This window comes from Vollenhovia emeryi, unplaced genomic scaffold (assembly GCF_000949405.1).
Source record: "Vollenhovia emeryi isolate VEMERY1.0 unplaced genomic scaffold, V.emery_V1.0 DF939136.1, whole genome shotgun sequence".
Taxonomy (NCBI): domain Eukaryota; kingdom Metazoa; phylum Arthropoda; class Insecta; order Hymenoptera; family Formicidae; genus Vollenhovia; species Vollenhovia emeryi.
In genome coordinates, this window is record NW_011967230.1 from 2473240 (window position 1) to 2490041 (window position 16802).

At 41.3% G+C, this 16802-nt stretch overlaps 3 protein-coding genes across 9 annotated transcripts; 1 reads left to right on the forward strand and 2 right to left on the reverse strand.

The window, feature by feature from the left end:
- Positions 1 to 326: 326 nt before the first annotated feature.
- Positions 327 to 2774, reverse strand: LOC105567647 (myb-like protein Q). 3 transcript variants are annotated; one of them, XM_012022687.1, is made up of 5 exons: positions 2489 to 2774; positions 2315 to 2384; positions 1532 to 1773; positions 1175 to 1450; positions 327 to 920 (listed from the first exon to the last, which is right to left on the reverse strand). In XM_012022687.1, the coding sequence occupies exons 2-5, from the start codon at positions 2318 to 2320 to the stop codon at positions 716 to 718; spliced, it is 729 nt and encodes a 242-aa protein (XP_011878077.1). In that variant the 5' UTR covers positions 2321 to 2384; positions 2489 to 2774; the 3' UTR covers positions 327 to 715. The 3 variants fall into 3 exon arrangements, with proteins under 3 accessions (XP_011878077.1, XP_011878076.1, XP_011878075.1); XM_012022686.1 differs by having other exon boundaries at positions 2448 to 2774; XM_012022685.1 differs by lacking the exons at positions 2315 to 2384; positions 2489 to 2774 and adding an exon at positions 1948 to 2290.
- Positions 2775 to 3256: 482 nt separating this feature from the next.
- Positions 3257 to 9802, forward strand: LOC105567649 (calcium release-activated calcium channel protein 1-like). Of its 5 annotated transcripts, none has more exons than XM_012022692.1 (3): positions 3257 to 3804; positions 6106 to 7235; positions 8900 to 9802. In XM_012022692.1, the coding sequence occupies exons 2-3, from the start codon at positions 6627 to 6629 to the stop codon at positions 9389 to 9391; spliced, it is 1101 nt and encodes a 366-aa protein (XP_011878082.1). In that variant the 5' UTR covers positions 3257 to 3804; positions 6106 to 6626; the 3' UTR covers positions 9392 to 9802. The 5 variants fall into 5 exon arrangements, with proteins under 5 accessions (XP_011878082.1, XP_011878083.1, XP_011878080.1 ...); XM_012022693.1 differs by lacking the exon at positions 3257 to 3804 and having other exon boundaries at positions 5527 to 7235; positions 8900 to 9050; positions 9162 to 9802; XM_012022690.1 differs by lacking the exon at positions 3257 to 3804 and adding an exon at positions 5527 to 5662.
- Positions 9621 to 16273, reverse strand: LOC105567648 (signal peptide peptidase-like 3). Its single transcript, XM_012022688.1, has 6 exons — positions 14951 to 16273; positions 14740 to 14879; positions 14347 to 14663; positions 13880 to 14223; positions 13199 to 13624; positions 9621 to 12645 (listed from the first exon to the last, which is right to left on the reverse strand). Exons 2-6 carry the CDS (start codon positions 14766 to 14768, stop codon positions 12577 to 12579), a joined length of 1185 nt encoding a protein of 394 aa, XP_011878078.1. The 5' UTR covers positions 14769 to 14879; positions 14951 to 16273; the 3' UTR covers positions 9621 to 12576.
- Positions 16274 to 16802: the final 529 nt, after the last annotated feature.

Genomic DNA, 16802 nt, shown 5'->3' on the forward strand with positions numbered 1-16802 from the left:
TTAACAAAGCAGTATTCGTCATTTCATTTCAACTGAAACTTATATAATGGAATTTCTAATTGTATTATATATAAAATTTAATTATGAAAACATGTACATAGAAAATTAAAAATTGCAATAAATGTCTGATAATCTTGCCACACATTTTTGTAAATAAATTGGCCAATGTATTGTTAAAAATATTCAATATTTTTTGGACACTATATATGTGTTGAAATGCATATATATATATATATATATATATATATATATATATATATATATATGTGCATTTCAACATATTATTTCACTAAATATAGTAGTTACGTATCTTTTCATAACAATAATTTCTCTTATAAATTTATTACACACTAAATGATATAAATAAGAAATTATAACGACATAATGCACAATAAGGACTACATGCAATAAAGGAAAAGCCATACCATACTCACATAGCAAAATTATAATAAAGTACCATGAAATGACATAAAGTCCATGCATGTTGAATGGAAATAACATAACAGAGATTTCAAACTGATACAAATGCAGCATCACACAAACGATTATTATATATATAATAGAAGAAACCGCAGAACATATTATTTCTTATCCTAATCTACTTTACATCCTTTCAGAGTATTGGAACTGTTTTCCAATTCAAAGTATTATATTTATATCTCTTTTTGTTTTTAGTGTATATGAAGAGGAAGTAAGCTGCACTAACCAAAGATTCTCATAATTCCATTGGCTCAAACGCTGATGTGGCATTGGACAATATGTTATTTAGATCGGGAATAGTGTCATTGTTATTATTATTGTTATTATTGTTATTGTCATCAGACGTGTTTGGGATTGGCGTTGGAGTATCTCTCGTTGGCAAGATACGAAGATGCCTATTTGGTGGTTCCCACAGGACCAGAGCCATAGAAGGCCTCTCTCTGAAAGAGACAAAAAATAAACTCCTAAGACGAATACATTTATATAGTTTGTTTAGTTCTCTCTCTCTCTCTCTCTCTCAAATGTATAGTATCATACTTTCAAAGCTCATATCAGACTACGGATTGATATTAAAATTAGATTAAATTTGCCCAATTAGAGTAAAAGTCACTAAACTTGAGATTAGTGGTCAAATTTCAATGTAATCTCAATCTCAGTCCGGTCTTAACAGATTACGTAACTAATTTATATTTACAATTTAGATATAAGGGTTGATGGCAGAATAGGTTCCTCTTGCATTCGCTTGAGTTCCTCTGAGAGGACCAATCTTGGATGTAGTTCGCTCGTTTGTTCGGCGTTTATTGTGTTCGTTACATCGACGTCCATGTCTAACTGACTACGACGGGAAGATGACGCGTGAACAGTGGAAGTCGATGGCGTCTGGTTCTCGGATTCGTAATTGGAACTGATGTGCAGATCTTTGAAGTGTGCAGCTATTTTCTCTTCGGTTATAAACTGCTTCGTCTGATGCCTGTTTGGAGAAACAGCGCGCGTCGTCAAGATTTCGCTGCGCAATTAATCGGTAGACACGCGTGAGTTGCGCGATACTCACATATCTACAACGTCCGCCGCTTCCAATTTCCTCTTCTGATGAACGATCGGTCCGGAACTGGTCTCGCCGGTGAATCTAACCAATTCCTGCTGCAACGCTGGTACGCTCCATGGAAAGGTAATCGGCGGTACTTGCGGCGTGTGCATATAAAATCCAATCGGTTGCTGCTGTGGATTCTGTTGGTTCATCATCTGCTGAATGATGGACGGCGGCGTACACAGATGCGCTCCGCCCATGGTATTCTACGAAACGACAAGCGTGTAAATAAGATATTGCAAGTAATATATAGACTTTTTTCTTTATGACACCAATATTTAGTATCAGTCACTTGCGCCGCTCCGCACCGATGCACGCTAAAGCTCGCTCAACGTGAAGCTGTTTAATGATAAAAACACAATGGAAACATCTCGACTTACAAAATAATCAATGTTAATATCACATTTTTGGCGGAACGTAGATGGCTTATCGATAAAAATGCGTACGTTCTCGCATAGAAACATTCTCATATACATTAGCCTTTGCAATTCAATTTAATTAAAACAAAATCGGCGCGCTCGCTAAAATCAGCCACGACAAAAGCCAAAAATAGCATCATCTTCTCTAGCATGCCAAAAAGAATTGGAGTCACATTATTTCACAAGACGGGATACGTTCAAGACCGATTGGCAATTGACGCGCGGATCCGAGCGTCGTCGCGAGCTTGTTGTACGAAATTCGCGAAAATCAGACACCGCACGGCCGAGAGTCAACAATCGTTTCGTCCGTCGCGCACATTTCACTCACTGTCATTTGGGATGTACCGGGCTGTGCGTCTACGACAGGGTCTCGTGGCTCCAGGGTATCGCTCGGTTACCTGCAGAAACCGTCACGTTAGCGTCCGCTTCCTGTTTATAGAACTCGGAAGGTAAATACACACCGCACGGACGAATCTACACTGCGAATCCTCTTGACGCTAACCTGTCAGACGCCAACGTCTCAGATGATCGCGGACGGGCGTCGCGTCTCTCAATCGTTTTCACCCTGATTGCGAGTGTCCCCCCCCCCTCCCCCTCGCGCGGAGCGTGCTGTACCGCTTTGAGACGACCGTTTCTCGTCGCGCGACCTGCGAATCGCGGGCGCCTCGGGCTCCTCGGAAAATTCGCAAAACTTGACAAACTCTCCTTCTCCTCCGCCCGAACCTCACCGCCGTACCGCAATGTTTATACGGCCGAGTCCAGTTTCCAATTCAGTCGTGCCTGTGTGTATACTGAGCGCTCCCCCCCCCTCCCCCTCGCCGTTCTGTCCTATTCTTAACTCTGCGCCACTTCGCGCACACATGCACAACCGTGTGACCACGCGTGCGCAGGATCGGCCCCGATTCACGCGCACCGCGTGGAGTCGTCGCTCCGCGCATGCGTGATCACGTGGAAAGTGTCGCGTAGTGGGGACAGTGAACGAAGAAGTATCAAAGCGCAAGGGAGAAAGCGAGATAGAGCGATACAAACAACAGCGCGGGGATTCTCGCCATCACCTGTTCCCATCTCTCTCTCTCTCTCTTCCTATTTTGAAAAAAATTTTTCGAAACTGAACAATAAAAACCTCGGCTCTTGAAAGATTTCTTTAATTTTCAGACTCAAATGATTTGCTTTTCATGCTAGATTGCCATATAAACGTTTTTTAAAAATAAGAACAGAGTTTCTAACATGTAATTTATTTTCTCGTTACTTATATGTGCAGGTACAAATAATATGTACAAGTAAATAACATTATATATACAATATGTGTAATCCAAGTTTGATTCAAATCACTCTGATAATGTTTAGAATAAAAAAACTAAATTAAATCGTGATTGAAGTCAATTTCTATTGGTAGAAATGGACGTAAATTGTGCAGTTTTTATTGCCCGGTTCGTATACGAAATTTTCCTCTTAATCCGGATCGATAATTTTTAGAATTAGAAAGAATTGATTAAATCGTGACTAGACAATTTCTATTGGTAGAAATGGATGTAAATTGTGCACTTTCCTCTAATGCGGATCGATACTGAAGACAGAAAAAAAAAGTTAACTCATGGCAGATATCTCATGCTTTCAATGCGTATCTTTTAATAATGAAAAAAGATGTACGTGTAATTATTAGTTGCGACAGTAGACAAACACTTCAGCTTTATTGTACGCACATGGCATAGATCGTATCTCCGATCTAATGATGATACGGCTTTCATTTGTCTTTTTTTTTTACTTTATATCAAACAGCAACAAAGATACAACGAATCTACAGCGATAACAATAAAGGTAATATGAATAGTATTCGAATGTTACGTAAAAAATAAAATCATAGAGCATTTATAGTTTACATGGCGTTATATAAAAGATAAAACTTTGCAGCATATGATTTTAAACTGCAGATATTTTTCTATGTACCTCTTAATTATATTATATGTTAAGAGTAACATTTTTAATTTTACTCACACAACATTTGGAATAGTTCTAAAATCATTAGTAATATATTATATGCATATCTTGGTCAATAATCGCTAGTTTATCAAATTAATCCTCATTATACAAGAACCGCCTATCACAGAATTAAACGTTTCTTTCGCGAAAGTATATATTTTATTTATGTAATAGTATTCTGTGCAAGCACGTGCGAAACACTTTGGCATAACAGAATCAATTCTGCCGCTCTCGTGCTGTACCTATGATCCCGTCACGCGTTTGTTACAGGATTTTGTCAGCATTTTTGTCACGCAAATAGCCACGTAACTTTTATACACACGAAGACACACGGATTGCGTAACTTGTTGTGTTCTGCTTTCCGGTTGCACTAATAATTTTTATTTTTATTGCCAATCTATCCAAAGTCTTCGCGTATGCACGGATTACAAGACTTGCTGAAAGTTCCAACGTAAGGAGGCAAATATTTGTAAATCACTTTAACAACACCGATCGTTCTACATTTTGGAGTAACTTAATTAAGAAAACAAAAACGTAAATACACGCCACTTACGGAAATTTAATTAAGACGTCGCTGCGGTCTAAAAGCGCATGTAGACAGATTGCATTTTCGTTAATCGCTATACTAAAACCAGTTTTATCGCAAAAGGTCGATGCGTGAAAGGCAGAGAATCGGGGAAACCTTTCTCCTCGCGGGATACATTAACTTTGAGGAATGCCGGCGCGTCGTACAAAACTATCCGCATCATAAAATACTATCGCATCGCGGTATTACATTGTCTCGCTGCTCGTTATCTGTGACGATCCTCGTATATTGGTCTTACCAAGAAGCATGTTATATACGGGTACTTCCGCAGGTACGCATTATATCATCGACGCTGCCGGTTACTTATCTGATTTTTCATGGATGGTAATTTATTGTAATTGGGCTGAAAAAATTATTGGAATGAAAATTATCTTTCCAAATCATTAAATCGTTTAATAGTTTTGTCGCTTCAAACCGATAATATTTCGAGATAAAACGCCGCGTGTAGGCAGTCAAATTACAAGCTGCTGAGCAAGATCGGCAGACTTTTCACTGCCGGAAGAGCCGGAAGAGCAAACGTACGGAAGTACGTTTCGAAAGGATAATAAAATCACATTCTCCACGATTAACTTAAATCAACTTCCTCGCCGAATTTTATTTTCACTGGAAAAATATTTCACATTGAACATATGATAAGTGACGACCTTTTCCGAGATTATTGCTGGGAAGATTTTAATGACTGACTCCAGATTCCTCGATGAATTAGTCATTAATATTACAATCGCGGAATCTACATTCGCAGAGGATATCTGGTAAGAGGAATCGTGAGAAAAAAACATTGTATGTTTCAATTAATCATAATATTTCAACCTCTCTCCGCACGTCGCACGTACTACAACGTGGAAGCGCACGACGGGCCGTCGGAGTATCCTTGCGTCAGATGAAAGGAGGCAAACGGAATCGACGCCGCTTGAATACAAAAGTATCTTTGGGAATGGTAATCGTGGGTTTTTTACTTACTGAAGCACGGTAATTCCCTCCTGAAACAGAAAAACAAAGAAGATAAAACGACTGCTAAACTGACGTAGTCCAGCGAGTGTGTTATACCAGGTCTCCGCATATTCCAGTGATTACGTAGTAAACACACATACGAGGCAACGTGGCATACAGGTGATTAATTCCGCCTGTCAGAATGCAGGTTCCTCCATAAATAATACCGCCGTTTATTCCGCGCCGTGCGCTTTTGCGAGGGCCGATTTTCTCATAATAATGGCCACAGCGTGACGGTGATGATCTGCAATCCCAGTGTCGCGGGCATTGCCGAAGAAAAGTCGACATTGATCCTCCGATTTATCCTCCGAGGATGAGCGACTCGTCGTCTCGCGGACGTCATTCGGCGGACTCGTTTCGCCGCGATCGCCTTATCGCCTCGTTCCGAAAGACAGGCGGAACAAACGTCATTGGCCGCAGCATTGGTGTCTCTTGGCGAGCACGTGAGAGGTGAATCGCGCCCCGCCACGCAATCGCGCACGGATACGCGCGGGAGGCCACACGGCCGGTTATTATGTCGCAGATATGGCTCGAAGGTAATTAATACTATTGTTATGATTCAGACAGGTACGTCATGTCCGTACTTTGGCCAGGCGATCCTTCAGTCTTCGGTCGGAGCTCCGGTGCACAGTCTCGCGGCCGCTCCGCGTCCTCCGTGCGGTGCCCACACACATGCATCCGCCGCCGCGTGTCTCCCCGACGCCTTGTACACCGTCCAGAGAGATAACAACAGAACGCGTCGCTCGTGGCCGGCGATACAGCGACATGGTCCAATACACAACATTCCTGACTGTGCGATGAATCGCCGCTGTCGGCGATGTCGAGACGATTAACTTGTAATCCAAACGATTATGCGACCGTATGAGGGACTCTGTGCGAGCAGCAGGAGTGAACTGCCTGCGATGTGATACACCTTGACACACCTGCGTGCCTCCGAGTATCCGTTCGAATCGCTCGACGTCTCGTTGAAAGTGATGAACGATGTCCCGAATGCGTAAACGCTCCAAGAGATAGCCGTAGGATTTCCCGTTGCACGAAACCCGAACCGCCGGTTCGAACGGGGGAGAGAAGGGTCGTCCGAGAGATGAGCGCCTTCCTCGACTGCGCTCAGGACGAGAGAGCACCGAGTGTCGCGGATCACGCGAGATTAAACATGAGCGCCACGAACAGCGATACAGGGGAGGACGTGAGAGGCGGTAAGCTCAACAAGTCGACGCAGAGCGATCTCCCGCAATCGGCGTGGAGGTATCCTTGCGGCGGGCAGAGGTCCAGGCCGATGTCCTTGGCGTATCTGTCGACGAAGCAGACCCCGATGAGCGAGTCGAGCTTCTCCACGCACAGCTCCAGGAGCACGCTGTACCCCGTTCAGAGCGAGCTGGTCTTGTCGTCTAGAACCAGGCACAACAACAATCGATACGTGTCCTTGGACATGAGACCGATCGGCAATCTTTCGTATCCTAGTCCGTATACCAACAGCCAGATTTTAGGCAACAGTGCACCGTACACGTGTTGCTGTACGTGCACGGGCTCGCAGGTGCCGCAACCGCCGCTGCCGCCGCAGACATCGTTCTCGCAAGCCGAGTCCGAAGACCACGACGGGCCCGAGAGTCTCTCGTGGAGGAGGCTTCACATGAGCAGGGCAAAGCTGAAAGCAACTGCAACCACATCCGAGCTTCTTAGTGGATTCGCAATGGTGAGCGGAACAATAATTGCATTCACATTAAATATCAGTATCAAAGCGATTGTGCGTGCCATTGAGACGCGTGGGTGGTTTTCTCTCCTTCTAGCACGAAACAAGCACAATTTCGGCAAATTTTTTCAAATTAAAAAATCTTTATGGCTAACGACTTACTCTGTGTTCATTGTGTCTGCGAATATTTCAGAACTCTTTGATCAGCATAGAAAGTGAATTATTATTACATCTTATTATTAATAATGTTGAAGATGCAATGATACGGTGAGATGCAAACGTTTGATTGATGATGCTCGTGATTACTCGTCGGTTATTTGAAGTAGGAAATGTCAGAGCAACGTGCCTCTTGTTTTCCACGAGCGTGTCTACCCATCCGTACCGATATAATTGTCACAACCGTAAAAATAATAAAATGGCACTTTGAAAAAACTTGCTCTTCTGCCTGCTATTATGAAAAAGTAAATTTTGAGGAACTAAGTTGAACGTAATTCGATAGGGAGATAAAAGAAGTACGTTCTACATTTTGGTAAAGTTCGAAGTCGAATAATCCGTTTCTGAGATATTGTAGACAATTTCTGTGTGTAGTTTTAATATTATAATCAGTTTTTTCATACTTACGCTTCATCAGTCATTCCAAGGCTATGCAGATATCCTTTTTTATATCCTCCTCGAATATTTTTCCAATTTTTTTGCCTCCTCTTTCGATTCTGACCTTCTTCGTCTCATCGATCCTTTCGAATCACTTGATTATCGAATTAGATATTTATAACTTTGTCAATTTCATGAATATTATCAAAATACGTTAAATATATACTTTTTAAGCATTAAAACTGGCAGAAAACATAAAAAATAAATATAAATTTGGGAAAATTTGTAATTATGCATAAGAAAATTTCTTTAATCTATTCTTGTGTGCGATCGCTGTATTTTTATGATGTAAATGTCTGTGTAGGATTTCTAAAACAACGAATATTACGCATGTACCAAATTATTAAAATTATTAAAATTAATATACTTAATGCGATTTAAAAAATGAATTGAAAAATATACAAAATATACACCTAACAATAAGAAAGAGAAATAAAATAAAAAGTTTGTTGTAAATATAATATTTAAAGAAACACGAATGTTAATTAATTACTTATCAAACTATATATCTATTTTTTAACTACATACATTACGTCGCTCGACTTTTCAAGTACAGAACAACATTGTCTACAGCCGTGAAGATTTCTGGAGATTTCCAGCCTCTTTTAATTTGAATATTGAATATTGAATATCGAATTAAAAATTAAATATGTTAAACGTTCGTGCAAAAGACTTGGTACAATTAATGGCGGTTAAGTAAGTTTTCCTGTTTATGTGACAAGCAATAAATATTTCCAATCGGTTATGATATTTTGAAAGTCATTCAAATGGACTGTTTTCTTGGAAATCTCCACCTTACGGCGGGCTGTACGTGATTACACAACGTTTCCTGAAAATGGTTAAATTGACGTCGACGACAATTCTATGTAATCTTCATGCACATCTGTGCGGTTATATAAGGCAGATATCACTTTCTTTAATCCGCTTCACTTCTCGCTCGATCATCCACCTAACGTAGATATCCTCTAGCGTAGCCGAGGATTTTAGTGAACTGCATTTCACTTTTTTATTTTCAGGTGGCGATGGTGGAGCTGCAAATAAATGAGCCGACTGCGGTGCCAGAATGGCTGTTTGTAATGTTCGCCGTTTGCACCACCTTCTTGGTGTCGGTGCACATCTTCGCGTTGATGATCAGCACGTATCTCTTACCCAACATCGAGGCCATAAGTAAGCTCCAGGTCTCGCGCCTCATAACAGAGTCGCCCCATGAGAGGATGCGCGGTTTCATCGAATTAGCCTGGGTGTTTTCCACGATACTCGGGCTGTTTCTCTTTCTAGTAGAGGTAGCCATTCTCTGCTGGGTCAAGTTCTGGGACTACTCCTTTACCGCCGCCACTGCCAGCACCGTGATAGTCATTCCCGTGCTCATAGTGTTCGTCGCCTTCGCTGTTCACTTCTATCACTCTTTGGTAGTTTACAAGTGCGAAAGCGCGGTGTCGGATATGAAAGATTTGGAAAGCATAAAGAGGAACTTGGACAATGTGACGATAGGACAAACTAGCGTGTAAGCTCAAGACAATAACACAATCTGAAATATATAAATATATACGCAAATGATTAAACAAGAGAGAATGCATTGAAGTTTAACGAATAAGAATTATATCGTATAATTTCTACCAGAGTGTAAATTAATTTGTGGCAGGTAGGAATACTCAGGTATAAAATAGAGAGGTGTTGCTCTTGAACTTGAGACATATCTTAATGAGAGTGACACAAGAAAAGAACACTATGTGCGGATTTGTTATCAATAACTTTACTTTTCAAACGCGACCATGTGAAAATGGTCAGGTTTTATTATATATAAAAATGTACATAGCTGTACACATGCAAGTCGAGAATTGCAACGGTACAAGCGAGTGCTCTTTAGTATATTACCTATATAATATCCAGCATTTAATAATATTTGTGTGTATACGGTTTAACTCTTGATTTTTATTTAAACCTGTTCCTTGATCATTCTGTCACTATCATACGTCATATCACTAATATATATATATATGTATATATATATATAGTATCTGTTCTTTTTTTTACCGCGTCACTTAGTTTGTGGGAAAAACTGAAGGACAATTGCGTACTTATTTTATATACACTTTCTGAAATTTACATAACTTTTCTAGTCAATAAATAAGTCGTCAGAGTTTAGGATGTCCAGCGAAAAACCACGGTTTCTCGTTTGTATTAGAAGAAGAAAACGAAAGTATTATATAATTAATGTACCTCTCATTTTTACCATAAACTAAGTTGTAATCTTATTATAAACAGTTTCTATAATTATGCTTTAATTTCGTTTGTACAAAAACACTCGTCGCTCGAAGGAGTCGTTGTAAGCAAAACGGGGAAATACACAATTACTTCAGTACGACGAAAGTATTATGTGATATCTCTTGCGATATAAATTATAAATTATATTGCACTAATCTATGTCCGAAAACTTGAACGTTTCCTTAAAGATACACGCTACGTCGTATTCAAAATTCATTGCATTCAATTGTTTGCTTGATAAGCAAAATCTTTTTACGGAGGCATTACGCAGATCTTACTGTGAACTCTGCCTCTCGAGATTATTCGTATGTACATTGGAAGAGAAAAAAAATTCAAAATGTACATTACAGAAACATAAATGTCATGTTGCAGTGTACGTAATTGATAAAAAAAAAGAAGAAAGAAAAATCGTGGGTGTTGAGAGATAAATTGATGATTTGAGCATTAGTCACGGTTGAAAATTACTCTTTAAAAAAATGTATATGTTGAATTGGTTGAAAATTGGTTAAAACCATTTTACAAACGTATCTTCGTAATTTTCTGATAAAGTAATAGGAGGAAGTAGGAAGTAAAATATATCTTATTACTTATTTTATAAAAGTAGTTGTTGTAAAAAAAATGGTTTAGCTGATACTGAAATATACGATGGAGACTAAATTGCTTGTGCTATGGACAGGTAGGCAAATGAAGAATGAAATAATATTAAAAACATTACAAAGCTAACGAGATGATGTTAAAAATGCCTTCTCTGCGTAAGAATAAACTTGGATTTTCTTTTCCTATGTTAATATAATGTTTCTCTATTAATACAGATTAAATTCAACATGCCGAATACTTTAGCTTCTCTATTGTATATTTTTCTCTAACTGGACTGAAAAAGTAGTCTTACAAAACTTGTGTGATGATAATATTTACGCGAAGAGCCGTAAATTATGAAAGATTGTTCCAACGTATGTATAGTTTAGAAATTCGCTGAGTATGACGACATAAAAAATGATTCAGGCAATCGTTAAATATCTAATTGAACCATGATTATGAGTTTTACGTAACCTATTATAAGAAACAATATGAAAGCAGTTATAATTCCACCTCTCTTAGATACACAGTAATGTTATTATATTAGAATATATATATATTTTTTTTATGTTATTTTTCATTAACCTCTACGATATTATAGATTGATCTAAGAGAATGGAAAAACTCGTTTATCTTTCAGAAGAGTTACTTAATAAATTGGCTTTCATACATATTATCTTCAGTCTTGTCCTTAAATAAACATATAAAGTCTTTCTGATGGCCTATCCATAGCAAGAGCTCGTTTAGAAAGCCTTATTTGTTCAAACGTTCCTGTAGTTATCTTCAACAACGCAATTTCGTACTTCGTCTTCTACTTACACATTGAGAATGACAATGAACTGTACTTCCGAAATAGATATGATACTTGTTAACAAACGAGTAGCAAAACGAAACATGGTATCGAAAAGCGTGCCGTTGATTATCGCAAAACTTTGTGCCCCCTTAAAAGTTGATGAAAACGATAATAAATATATACAATTGCTTTTAGTATTACTACGTTGCTCAGCGTTAAACCAACTTTAAAACAAAGTCACAACCTACACGTACATGTGTATTGGATTCTTATCTAAATATTCAAACAGTTTATAAATTATCCTATTCATAGCTACACATTCGCAAGTAATTCGATTCTGATTGAGTAGTGATAGTTAAACCAAAAAAAAATGGTACTCTGCGATATTCCTCTTTTCAGTCACTTGTAACTCAATTGTACGGGAGTAGTATTTAGTTCTCTATATTTTTTGTTCGATCAAAAGTATTTCGAGAATATTTTTCTCTTACGATGACTCTAGTAGAAGAAAACAATCTTCCTTCATTCGTTAAATTAACCGCATGATACATAGTCTTTAGTTATTACTTATTAGCTCGAAATGACGATAATTATCGGTTGCGTTATCTACTGTGCACAATGTCTATCCATATACTCAACATCAAGTTAAGACACAGAAAGAATGCCAATAATATACGTGTCATTTGGCATTCCAGAAATATTCTCAGAGACTTTTCCGTTCTCTATTCGTTTCGGTAAAAAGTTCTTTGCACCGCTAACATTACATTCGTGACATTATATTACATTTAAATTATTTACGCGGTACAATGTATCATTTACATGAATTTTTGCGTCGCAAAACAAAATCATAATCGATGCTTAGATCCGATTAATTTCTCCGTACGTCGTATTGACTTTGAAAAAAGAATGCGAATGAATTGCGCACATGTGAGTATGCGTAGAAAAAATTACTTACATTAAATGACATTGATGAAAATAAAAGTGTGAGGTTAAATGACGGTGAATCTCGTGCAAGAGTTTTGCCTCCAATGCAACACAATGTATAGGGACCCATGACTCTTGTCAAACGTCTATATGCTTAGAAGGTTGTTGAGATATGAATGGTTCACTCCACATCCGACGCAAATCTCCCTGAAAGTAAATTAATTTAAATTGAATTAACATGTACATAAAATTGTGTACTTTACTTTGTACAACATTTTACATATATTTACATCGTTTCATAAAGCAAAGTATTACTGAAGATTTAATTTTATAATTGTAATATAACTTTTTAATTATTTTTCAATTAGATTTATTTCTATGTAGTGTCTCAAATCGTGCATCGTTCTCTCGAATCAATCTAAAATCGAATAATTAAGAAAAAAAAAGTATAAAGTGTTTCTCGCAAGATTTTACAATTTAATATTGAACAAATATCTTTATATTTAGGCCTTAAATCATAGCTTTATTAAAATGTTTCATGATTAAGCAAAAGGTAGACTTTATTCTCTATTTACAGTTCTTTTGTAGCTTTACTGCTAGCAATTCAACTTTAAATTGTAAAACTGAGAACAGGGGATCTATATAGATACGTTTGTGTATTCAGAGTAGTCGGCCAAAGAATTTATCCAAATTTCCTACTCTCATCTCGCAATACTTAATATTTAAGTCATTGGAATATATGCAAGAAAAATAACGGTACCTTCAAATACGCCATCGTGAGCAACGGCAACAAAGTGAAGGGCACAAGGTACAATAAGGCAGGCTGCGCAGCTTTGAACACCTCAGAGCTTACAGTGGCGGTAAGTAGACCAAGAAAATAACCGATCAAGGAGCAATGAAAGTAGCTAATTCGGCTGAAGTGGCGCGGCGGTGGCACTCCAGTTTCGCAACCGCCGGGCAATAGCTGAGTCTTTTTGTATGCGTCGTAGCGCAGGACAAAACAGAGCAGAAGACCCGGCATGACTACGTCGCCGAGACCCAACATTGAAAAGTGTCCCGCTTGATGCATCGACGGGAAAACTAGTTTTCCAGGTAATGGTAGTTTCGGCGCGGCTCTCGCCACGCCGCCTAAGTGTAATCTTCTAGCCACGAGACTTACTGGATTATCCGCAGGCCTAGTTGCTACCTACAATGATAATACATATATATATATATATCATCGTTACATGTGTAATAATGCGTGATAGAATAATCTCTATGAACGGATTACACAGACACATTGTGCAATTCAGTTTACTTTTACTTTACAATGCGTCGTCGTGAGAAAAATATGCAAATAATATCAGAATCAATACGATGTCGGAAATTTGCTTGAAAAGATCACGACGTGTTTCTCGTCGTACACAGTGCCTTAGGGAAGTTTGCAAAAAAAAAATCTCACCTTAACCATTACGTTTGTGCTGAATATGTAGGACGAAAAGAAAACCCAGAAGACATCGTAAATCAGCAGTCCGGTTAACAACAGTGTGGATACCTTGAGACTAGGTAGTCGAACAAATGCGATAAATGCCACGCACAAGCCCATACCCATCGCATCCATCAGCAGCCAGTGTCCGGTCAAGACCCAGATGCATACTATACTCACGCTGAGCGAGAACGAGAGTAGTTCCGCGCCCGTGAATCTCCCGCAGACACCGAAGGATATTTTGTTACCATCGGAACACGGTCTAATGATGTACTGACACATGGGCAATAAAAGAAACGCCAATGCAACCGTAGCTATAACTGCAAAAGAAAACGGTGTAACTTACGTCGCACGATATTAACAAGCCAAGTGTTGCCACTTGGCGCCAAAGCCATGTTGTCGCAACAGAGCAAGTTTCAAATCGAATTTGTTACCGAACGTACTGGCTGTACAAATTGCAAGGAGCATCTGCATACTGTCGAAAAAGAAAAACATGACGAGTAGAGAAATGGAAGCACCGAGAGGTAGACAGAGAGCATGCATCGTGTCGAGAGTTTGGACTCTTCCTCCGTTGGCGCCGTCCGGGTTGCCGGCGCTGCTGTTACTCGTAATCCCAGTCAATAAATTACTACGTTCCTTCTCCTTTTCTCTTTCCCTCGCCTCCTGCTCCATGTTTAGAGATCGGAAACTACCGTAAACTATCAGCAGAATTGATATTAGGAAAGTGGATATCCTGGATGAATCCATTATGGAATAAGCCCTGAAACGAGTTACAACGTTTGCGTGTGGCTTGCGGGGAAGAGCCGTGTGTACAGGCGTATGCGACGTGCACTAACCACTGGTAGTCGACTTGATACGTGGCCATGTTTAAGAATGCCTGGCCGCAGCACTCAGCGCTATGCGAGGACACCTCCTGACATTTAGATGTCTGTTGTCAAAGTGCTCTTCGCTCGCACTACCCTATGTCAGAGATCATCTGCCAGAGAGGAGAAGAAAGAGACATGACATGAGCGTTAATTCCCCCGATCAAGCCGCCCGGGAACGTACCTGGTGTCCCTCGAGCTCAGCATCATTGGCGAATGGAATTAGGCCTGTGGAAGCCTCGGGTCACCCTCTCGTCAGCGGCGCGACACAAGGAGGATGACAGGATCGCCGGAGCGCGGGTGGGGGGGGGCGGGGGCGAGTTCACGGTGCGGACGACGCGCGGATCGAGGACGAGCTCGGCGCAGCGGGACGAGCGCGCGGCATCGCGGGAGACTCCGGTCTAGCGCGATGCCACCGTCGCGCGACTAGGAGGCGATCGTCGTACCGTGACCGCCTCCGCGTCGGCTCCTGGCATCTCCCGCGATCGCGCGCGTCCACTTTCGAACTTTCGCCCGCGAGCGAGAGGGAACGAGCGTGGAACGCGGGGCCGACGGGGACGGCGGCGATGACCGAGGCGCCGCGGATCGACTCGTCCGGGGGACGCGACGCCGTGTCGGGACGACGGCGACGACGCCGTACGATTGGGACGCCGAGACTGCGAGCGCACCCCTATCCCTCTCGTTCTCTTGCCCCGCGCTGTCTTTCTGTCTCACCGTTCCGCGCACGTAGCACAGCTGATCGCGGCTATTTACGCATCCGAGCGCCGCGCGGCCGCTCCCGTGCGGACGGAACGCAGTGCCGTTCGTATCGCACCACGGACGTTCACCATTTTGGTAAACACACGGGTCACGTGATCCCCCGCTGGACCTGGGCCCCCCCAAGAGGTTCGCTACTCCCTTTACCCCAGAAAACCGCGACCGAGTTCCCGCGCCACGACACGCGACGCGGCTCTCACCTGGGCGATCCGGAGTCTGGGCCCGCCGCGGGACCGCGCATCACCTCATCGGCCCAACGCGAGAGCTGCCCCTACGAGCGAGTCGCGAAAACCGTATCCGACGACACGCTGAACGTCCGTCGGCGCGCGTGAGAGCGGTCGCGACCACCACGACACGGCCGCCGCGCCGTACCACGATGAGAACTACTGCGCGGGTCAACCGCTGCTCGAACGCGGGCGCAGCTGTCTGCACTCGAGCGCGCGCGCGTCTACCGGGTGTCCGGAACACGCCGTCGCCTCGCGGCGAATCCGCTCGGCACGACACGACGGAACGAGAGAATTGCTTTCTCCCTCCCGTTTCTTCGGATTGTCTAGATTTATGCAGCTCAATTTCGACAAGCCACGCTTCGCGGTAGGCGAAATCTGACGCGTTTCAATTTCAATTGTTTTACATCACGAATTTCTTTTACACTTCAACGCCCGTATTCCTCTTTTATCGACGAAAGCGCATCTCGAATTTTTTTTGAAATATTTTGCCGCACAGTGCCTGTGTCCAGCAGAAGTTAGCGCTTGCTAAGCGCTTTGCGTTCATTGGATTATACTTTCAGATCTGTGCTGAAATAGAGCTATTCTTCTAGATCTATCCAATCAGCATAAAGCGCTTATTAAGCGCTAACTTCTGGAGAACACAGCCATTTTATTAGTACGCGTTCCTTTCAAAAAAATGAATTTTCTCATTCGACCGTTGGCTACGTCCCGACATCCGACAGCGAAGTACGAAATACGAAGTATAGTAAGTAGTATTTCAGATTCACATATAGAAGTTAATGTGGCTGCGTTCCGATATTCACTACCAGTACTAAAAATCTATATTTTACGTCACGTTCACTATAGATTTTCACTGGCAGTGAATATCGGGATACAGCCTATATGAAGAGGCTTGCAATTGAAAAATATCACAGGAATGAATTTGAAAAGCGCGCCACAGTTTCCCTGTCAATGTCGGACGTTGTCCATACTCATCACTAGAGATACGTACTCTACGTATTCCTTTACAGCAGCGATGCACAGTGACGATAAAGCGAACGAAAGCCTAAAGGC